General features: G+C 42.1%; 2 protein-coding genes across 7 annotated transcripts in view; one reads left to right on the top strand and one right to left on the bottom strand.

Moving 5' to 3' along the window:
• Positions 1–660: 660 nt before the first annotated feature.
• LOC118235739 (myb/SANT-like DNA-binding domain-containing protein 4) lies at positions 661–4024 on the top strand. The gene is made up of 2 exons (XM_035433476.1): positions 661–1254; positions 1448–4024. Exons 1-2 carry the CDS (start codon positions 823–825, stop codon positions 2153–2155), a joined length of 1140 nt encoding a protein of 379 aa, XP_035289367.1. The 5' UTR covers positions 661–822; the 3' UTR covers positions 2156–4024.
• Positions 4025–4668: 644 nt separating this feature from the next.
• The window catches only part of LOC118235738 (glutamate receptor 4-like), a 70253-nt gene continuing 65626 nt past the window's right edge, over positions 4669–9295 (bottom strand). For 2 of the 6 annotated variants that reach the window (XM_035433470.1, XM_035433469.1), the window contains exons 15-16: positions 8199–8336; positions 4669–6754 (exon numbers count right to left, since the gene is read on the bottom strand). In XM_035433470.1, coding sequence (XP_035289361.1) covers positions 6590–6754; positions 8199–8336 — 303 coding nt within the window. In that variant the 3' untranslated portion in view covers positions 4669–6589. Of the gene's footprint in view, positions 6755–8039; positions 8337–9295 lie in introns of those variants that run through there. The other 4 variants (XM_035433473.1, XM_035433471.1, XM_035433472.1 and 1 more) reach the window with 3 other exon arrangements.

The raw sequence follows: 9295 nt of genomic DNA, 5'->3' as shown, positions 1-9295 counted from the left end.
CGGTACGAAGCTGTTATGTGTTTGGGTATTTGCATGATATACATCCAGCTAAGCTAGCCAGTTACGAACCACACTGTTCGATTATAACTGCGTTTCCTTCGTTGCTTCGTCCCTTTTTGTCAAATAGCCTTTTGTGAACCCCAGCAAGCGCTGGTAAGTATGCTAGCTTAGTAACATCCCATTGTAATTTGTTAGCTAACATAGCTTCACTGCTTGCCGCTTACAGAAGCTGATAAACGGTCACAAAGAGAAATTCGAGTGATAACTTGGTCGATATGCTACTCGCGGCAACTAACAGGCTAGTGAGTTTTTTTGAGTCTATTACAAAAGCATTAGGTTACTAAATGTACTGGTAATTATTTGTTATATGAGAACATTGCCGAATGTCTATAGCTAACTTGGACGTATGGTATGGGCATTTTTGTTTTATCCAGGTACCTCAGCCAGTATGATCATGCTCACAAGCTACCTGAAAGTAATTAAATTGTGTTGCAAAATTTCTTTAAAGTGCAGTATTTATTAGAAAACGGAAACATCCGCTAACATTAAAATAGTTGTAGCCAATATTTTTTCTCTCAAGATTTTATTATTTTTATTTTGCGTTAGAAGTGTAACTAACTTTTACCTTCACTCTTTTTCTTTTGTACTTCCTCAGTAAATAGTGTGGCATTCCCACCTGTAACTTCAAAACGCAGCGGATTTAATAGGTTCGTTGGTGGTTGTGACCACTCATCCACAGTCAGCAAGCTGGATGCTCTCCTGGCCTCAGACTTCTCCAGGTTTGGCCACCCCTCGTTGGCCACCACGCTGGACTTCCTGCATATGAGCCACCTGAAACGCAAGCGGAAGAGCAACTACAGCGCGAAGGAGACGCAGGCCCTGATCTGCGAGATACGCAAGCGCAGGCACATCCTCTTCTCCAAGCAGCAGAACACCGCCGTCAAGGAGCTGAAGCGCAGGGCTTGGGAGGAGGTGGCAGACTGTGTCAACGCTCTGGGCGAGGGTGACTTACGCACTGCCGCCGAGGTCAAGAGGAGGTACCTGGACTGGAGGGTGCTGATGAAGAGGAAGCAAGTCAGAGCGGAGCTGTCTGATCTCAAGGATGAGAACGATCTGTCCTTCAGTGGAGAAAATGTGCTGAGCAGGGGAGACCCACCTCCGGACCTCAGTGGCTTCCCCAAGGACCTAGACTGTGATTGGCAGAATCTCTCTGACGTGGAAAAGAGCAGCTGCCACCTGTCTTCTGGAGCCAAGGTGCAGATCGAGGATGAAAACAGCATATTTTGCTTTGGAGTTCTTGTATTGTCTGTGTTTGTGTGTACTGTTATCTTGTGAATTAATACTAGGCTATATGTAATTACACACAGAAAATGTGTGCATTCGAAAAAGAACACTGAAGTAATTTCATGTTGCACATAAGTGAGTTACTGATTTTTGCTTCTCTTAGGGTGAGGGTGGAGAAGAAGAGTATGAAGACTCTTCTGTGAACGAGGAAGATCATTTCCTGCTAATGCTGCCAGACGTAGACGGGGAGGGGTGTGTACCGGAGGTGTTCTCTCGCATCGACGAGTTTGGCTTGCGGGGTAGCGCCAAGGGCAGTGCCGCCCGTGGCTCGACGGCAGAGCTGGAGGGTGTGGGCGTAGCAGGGCTGGTGTTAGGGTTGGGTGGTGTAGAGAGCATGGACCTGCTCATTGCTGTGGGGAAGCAGCGATTGGAACTGGAGAGGTGTCGCCTGCAGGTGGAGATGGAGCGGCTGCAGGTGGAGAAACAGCGGCTCCTGGTGGAGAGGGAGAAGCTGCAGCAGGTGGAGGTGGAGCGCGAGCGCCTGCGGGTGGAGAGGGATCGTCTGCAGGTGGAGAGAGAGCGCCTGGTCTTCCAGGCGGAGCGACTGCCGCCTGCCTCCCCCGAGGGCTGCGAGAAGGAGAGGAAGGCGTGGCAGCCGCCACCGCCGGCCCAGCAGCGGCCTGCCACCAGCCTGGAGGCGGAGCGACTACAGCTGGAGAAGGAGAGGCTGCAGCTGGAGAAGGAGACACTGACGTTCTTCAAGTTTGAGTCTGGCCGCCTGCAGATCGAGAAGGAGCGCTTTCAGGTGGAGAGGGAGAGGATGCAGCTACAGAAAGATGGACAGCAGCTGGCACTCCACCAAGGGCAATAGGACTGAAACATGACTGGGGAATCTGCAGCACATAAACCTCCTTTGGGGAGGTAGTGGACGTGGATGTGGACAGAGGTGGGTAACCCGGCTTCAAAGAGTAAAAAGACTGACCATGTATTTTCTCCAGCACCATGCACTAAACCAGCTGATTCTAATTAGCATAACTCTTCAGTATGATAGGAGAACTAATTATTGTAATCAGCTGGTTTAGTGCATGTTGGTGGAGCAAATACATGGTCAGTCTTTTTACTCTTTGAAGCTGGGTAACCCACATCTGGATGTGGAAGGGGAGAGAGTCATGGGGGCAGAGTGTGGTTTACTTTCTTAATGGAAATGAAATGCACAGTAGAGAGCAGTTTTTTAGCTTCTTCATCTCTGTGGTTTCGGGCCACTGCAGTAACCTTACTTCCCTCAAACAAACCCCTCACCTTTCCAGTCAGACTAATTCTGAATGATCAGGCCTTCTGGTTCGTATAGTATGGAAAAGCCTTATAGCTTACCGCACTAGCTCTGTCCTTCATGCAGAGGTAAACATTATTTATTTTATCTCAACCTTTTATATGTTTTTCTAGCTGTGCCCTTAGGCTTTGTTGTGCTAATGTTACTGATGCTGAAGTGTAGCCAGAGCATGATGCCAGCAGCTTGTGCAGGGTCACATTGTTCAGAGGCTTGGGCACGAGGCCCAGTTCTCAGGATGGATGGCATGATGGGCCTTACACCAGGGGGCGATGTTGCTTCAGCAGTCAAGCACAGGTGACAAGAATCTGTTTTATACTGCTCTGTGGCTGATGTGTTGTATTCCTATCATATGGACCTGCCTCTCTATTTACTAAGTACGTTTAATTGTAACATTAGTTGTAACGGAAAGACTTAAGGACCATAAATTGGTTTTCAGTCTGGACTACATCCATTTCAGTGTTGCACAATTTTTGGGAATTCTTTGTGCTGTATAAATGACGTTTTATACTTGATTATATGATTTCCATGTTTCTAGTTTTTCCCCATAGTGCATTACAAATAAGCTCACTAGATTATTTTTCAAGATATACAAACCTCCGTATTATTTCTTGCATGTTAAGTCCTCGTAATTTTGACATCTACGCATGCAAATTTCATAAACAGGAATGCGATGTGGAACAAAAAAATGGTTATTCATTATGCAACATGACTTGAAATTTTCACTTTTTCATAAATTACAGTACGACAATGAAAACTGTTAATGAATCGGCACAAAAATATTTACTTTGAAAAACAGGTATGGATTGATTGTAGATGATTTTTTGATTCCACAAGTACAGATCAAAGGAATGTCCTCTCAGCTTTATAGATATAAAACAATGTTTCATCGTCTACATGTTTTTTTAACATAACTGTTTATGCTGTAGTGGGTGTCTATCAGAGCATGTTGAAACTCACTATTGAGACATAATTACACTCAGGAAGGAGTTTACTGACTGGGTTCAATAAACAGTCTCATGTTTTTGCAATTTCGCATAGCAATTTGAGAACGGGAGGTTTTGCATTGGTTCAACATAGTTTGAGAAGATTGTTTTTAATTATCTGTTTGGATAAAAAATGTTTGGTACTCTGGATTGAACTGTAGTCTGCTGTTTGGTGGGGAATCCCAGTCTTAACTGCTTGGTAACATGGGTAGCTTTCATGTGATTTTTTGTGTCGGCATACAAATTTGCTACATAAATACTGCGATCAGTAATTTGTAAATATTTGTCATTTATTTTGTGTCGTACTGCCCTTTGTGCATAAAAAGCTGGCAAACTCAAAAGACGATACAGATGTACTGCTATTGATTAGGCCCATTTCAGAAAATACAGAATAAAAACGCCCCACTATAGTGGTGGATTTGTTGGCCTTTTACGCTCACCGATTATTAGGTGTTAACAGTACAAGCGACACTTTGTTTTAAAATGTCAAAATACGTCGTCTTTGAATATTTTTCATATTATATAAGCAAGCATTAGTCACTCCGGATCAGCCTAATTTGACATGGTGTCCTAATTATTTCAAAACCACGATTTCCTCTCATCAGCATGGTTATGAAGTCATTACAGACAGCTTCTACAGTGAATTCTCTTTTCACAGTACACCCAGGCTGCTTTGGGTCCACATGTAATATGCACCATTGACAAAATAAGTTGTGATTAATGAAGGATCGGATGATGTCAGAAAAGAAGCCATTTCATACGATCCTCATTGATCTTCCACTGCCCTCAGATGGCTCTAGCAAGGGTGTTAATTTGAGAGGAACATTGCATCCAGTACTACCTCAATAAGGTGAGATTGTCATGTGTACCCTAAAAATATCTAAAATGAAAGCTAATACCTATAGGTTTGGAATGGACTTAATGAATATTATGCCAATTTAATGAGGTAACATTGTACTTGGACAAAACCCACTCAGCCCAAATGCCACTGTTTCTCTTTCTGAAGTTCCTGCAGGTGGCATATTTCTATTCCATCAGGAAGACGATCAAAAAGACACAAAGACCACGATGCTGGAATTTATATTTTACTAAAAAAGATCAAAATAAAGATGTACAATTAAAGCCAAAATAGGACGCCAATCAGGTTAGCTTTACAGACGTTTGGAGACACCAATACTTGGTGTGAGAATTGTACCCTTTTTTTGTACTGTAGGCCTTGTTGCCATACGCTCCTAAGTCTTGACAATTCAAGAACAGCTCTTGTCTGTGTCTTCCATTTCTGTGTGTTTGGAGGGGGCTGCAAAAATAAAACATTGCACTTTCTGACAGCAATACAAGCTGAAGCAGGTTTAGGGAAAAAAATGGAATCAATAAAGGAAGGGGAAGTGTTCAGTTGAAATCTTGAGGCTGAGAGATTGTCCTTTCGATGCCTTGGTGTTCGGACCTCCTGATAGGTCCAACATCGTATAATAGTAGATTAATTATTTCCCCTTGTTTACTCATTGAACAGTACTTTTCTACAGCACTTCTATCCCACGCACATTCCAAGAGCAGGTATATGAGAGCAGACCGGTATAAAGGCATAAAGGAAATCCACAGTGTATTTAACTTAAAGGCCAAAGCAGCAAGCTTCGCTCTGGCCATGGCTCTCAACACTACAAACAGTGTCTAATTTAGATTTTTTTATTAAAAATTATTTAAATCTGAAACTCTAGTTACAGTTGCTTTAATGAAAAAATAAACCTTTCTTTAATTTTTTTTGTTCTTTTCCCCCCGATAGCTTAAATTTTAACAGCTTTTAGAATATAAACATACAGTCAACTTAAAATGCGCAATCTACGAACATCAAAACAGTGGACTGTTGTTACTCTCGACTTGCGTGTTCACAGAAACAGCTTGTTTTCGGGATGGAAAAGTGGATGTGAAGTTGTGTGTTGACAATGTCGGATTGTTGTCTGATTCAGACTGTGGTTAGGATCAGCATGGTTTGGGCTCAGACCACTGCTAACATTCACTGTGAGTTGAGACAGGAACAGTTCATGGAGAGTTTCAACAGGGGAGATGACACAGCAAATATAACATTGTTTATGTCCTTTCATTTTAAATAGATTTCTATGATGATTCAGTTCCTATTGTGAGTGGTGCCATCTTACATCCATTATTGCAATGAATTATTTCATGAAGATGGTTACAAAAGAGAAATATGTTCTGTTCACTATTTACACCTGTTAAAAAGCAAGCATGTTTTACAGTCTTCTCCTGTCTCTTTAAAACACATTATAAATAATCTCTATTGTTTCTTTTTAAACAGCATTTACAGGTTTACTTTTTATCACAGTACACTGTGTAATTAGTATTTTTAAATCAACATTATCATTTTTATTTTTGTCATTTTATTAATATAATTCTTTGACTCCAGCAACATTTGGGACTGCTACCCATGCTGGTTATGGATATTCGGTGGGCTTATTGACTGTTTGTTGAGGTTCCTTGCTTTAGGCAAGGCAACGGTCAAGCGCTTGACGAGCCATGTCCACCATTTTCTTTCATGAAATAGTTAATGGCGAAGATTGCTGAAGAGCACAGTTTGTCTCAAGTTAACAGTTTTCTGGTCGTTTTTTTCTCCTGGACCCCATCGCTGCTCGAGTGGCTGACCCTGATCCCCGCAGTTTGGCAGGCTTCAGCAGAGCAGCTCTGTCACGGCCGTCCGCACAACGCTGCCCGCAATATCCGGCGCATCCTAGTGGCGACTGATCGAAAGTACAGGTGATTTTTTGTCTATCTTAAGTTGTAAGTCTTTGCTGCGATCCCATCAGTCAATTCTCACATCGTCGTTTTCCTCCTACGTATACGCATTTGAGTCCTATTCGTAAATGGTTTGTTTCATGTACTGATTTGCTTGGTCAGCAGGTTTTGTTGTCATTTTTTTTTCTCGTTCTTGTTGTTTTCCCCCCTTTTGTGTTTTGTTAAGGCACTAGGATATTTTTGGTTTTCACGGTAAGTCCGAGGACACCAGGGCCAGGCCTGAACTCTGTCGGAGAGAAGGTCCCGTGTGCACGGCCTTGGGGCAGTCGGGGGTCAGGACACGCCCGTTCTCTCCCACGCTGCCCGTGATTGACAGCCGGGCCTTGTTCCGCATGGCTTCTGTGAAGGTGAGCTGCAATAGATGGGTGGGGACAAGATAAAACCTCATGAGTTCACTCATAATCTCTGTGCCAGAACTACACACAGTAAAGACTGCTAAGAGGCAGGCAACAGTCAACACCAAAGCAAATTGAAGACAAACACACTTCTAGACATCTGCATTTCTAAGGTTACTGGCAGTATCTGCAATTTAAGGAGTTAATGCAACATATTTTACGAGCTAATTGATCTCAGCAGGCTTAGGAACTTCATATTTCATTCCAAATAATAAATGTTCTCACATTATGATAATGATACTATGTATTAACACAGTTAACTAATAGTAATCCTCTGTGTGAGTGGTGATTTTATCCTGAAAAATGTGAAAGCATATCAAGGATATGGACTATGATGAATTAACTGTAGGTAGAATAGAGTTGTGTGTCAGAGTAACTGTAATTTGAGTAGTATACACAAGCACAAATTCTAGCCACCTGGCATTTAAAATACTAGCACAATACCAAATTCTCTATTGAATAATGTGTATACAGTGCACATCATGCTAATACTTCTCTAAAAATGCCTGGTTAATATATACTATTATATATGCACATAAAAATATATACATCATACAACCTGGTAACTTGCATTACCGGTTATTTCTTTCTTTAGTTCCTTTAATTACTCAAGAACTTTTTAAAAGAACTATGAAATCACTCCTTGTTGGTCATCAAAGCTGTTTTATAGCAAGGAAAAACATTGAGCCCCTTTGGCTGCCTAGTAAACCCAATCCCTAGAGGGCTGCCATGTCTGCTGGGTTCCTGTCTAGCCAAGTGCTACATCACCCAAGTCAATTTAAATATGTAATAGTCATTGTCTTTACAGAGCCAGCTTTCCCTCCCTAGTTATGAGAGTGATTATGGGTTAAAGAAGACCAACCCAAGTTGAGCAAACTCGAATTTGAACTCTATTTACTTAGAATGACAGGTCATTTGACAACTTGTCCGAATTTAGAAGAGCCCTTGAGGCCTAAGAAGAGCACACTTGCACCACCCCCAAATACTCATTTGTAGCCCATTTAGAGGGCACACTGATTGCAATGCAGGTGCCTGTGAATGACAATAACATACACATAATCTGCAGCCAAAAAGACGCAACCAAATCTACAATTGCCAAGTTAGCCGCAGACAGCTGCAAAGGGAAGCAATTTAAATAAAAGACATCACATCTAGAAAGAAAGAAAAATAAGAAGCTTGTACCACTGGCCACATGGTTACATCACACATTTGCGTCACGAGAACTTTCACCACCCCACTTACTATAGGAAACCCTAAGTCCTACCCCTAGATTTTTACGCCCTCGGATCCATATACGTCGTAACCTTCTCTATAAGTGGCTAAATTCTGGGTGCTCTGTGCAGGGCTGGGGCAGGGACTGGGAGTGGGGCTGGGGGTAAGATTTTGTTCAGTCGATTCCACCTTCATTCTCTTGGCCTCATTTCTGGACTTGTAACAGAACTCTATGAGGGCCACCAGCATGGCCAAGCCCAGCCCGCCCACCAGGATGTAGAACACCCCGGCCACGTTGCTCAGGCTCAGAGCCTGAGAGCTCTTGTCCTGGGGAAACACACGGAGAGAGCCATCAGTGGGGCTGGGAGTGGTGAGACCACATTCAACACACACACATACACACACACACACACCACACACACAACCAAACCAAACTGCACAGACACACACACAACCAAACTAAACTACGCAGGCACACACACACATACACACACACACACATAACCAAACCAAACTGCACAGACACACACACATACACATACACACACATAATCACAACCAACCTAAACTGCACAGACATACACACACACAAACTACATTGCAGACACCACACACACATACACACACACACACCACAGACACTCAAACACAATTTCAAAACAGCCTTGTAAAACAGTTGTAGTGGTGCTGCTACTGTTAATACTGTTTTCTAATTTTAAAAAAGTAGCTTTGTTGACGGTAAGAGTGAGTACTTCCTGAGGCACACAAGCTTCCACTTTCTACTTGTGAAATGCATGACTTTGCTATGCTTTTGCTCCTGGTAATTTCTCATAAATAGAAAAGTTTTCATGTTATTACAACTTTTTCCTCAGTGCTGGTGTTTCCTTATAGTGTTTTAAACAACTTCTGAATTTATGGACTAAAATATGAGTCATTAAATGTTGGTCTAAGGTTGCAATTCAGCACATAGGTAATTCAGAGCTAATTTAAGATGCCATAAAGACATATCTGAGTAAATACATTTTAATTGGTCATGCTGAACCATTTGTAGTTTGCTATTGTTGAATATGACTAAAATGCATAGGGGAAATAGTGATAGATAGTCCCATTCCAATGAATTGCAGAACTGTTTGGAAGCACATGCAACCATGGTGTGAAGTGCTATGCATATCAATTAAGTTTCTTCTGTTGGGACAATACTCATACAGCAATGCAGTGATGACTGTACTATCCATATGACAAGTATATTTATATTCTATACATATGTCTACATATGTATGCATAAA

The sequence above is a fragment of the Anguilla anguilla genome, chromosome 9, assembly GCF_013347855.1.
Source record: "Anguilla anguilla isolate fAngAng1 chromosome 9, fAngAng1.pri, whole genome shotgun sequence".
NCBI lineage: Eukaryota > Metazoa > Chordata > Actinopteri > Anguilliformes > Anguillidae > Anguilla > Anguilla anguilla.
This window is presented reverse-complemented; position numbering and strand designations above follow the sequence as displayed.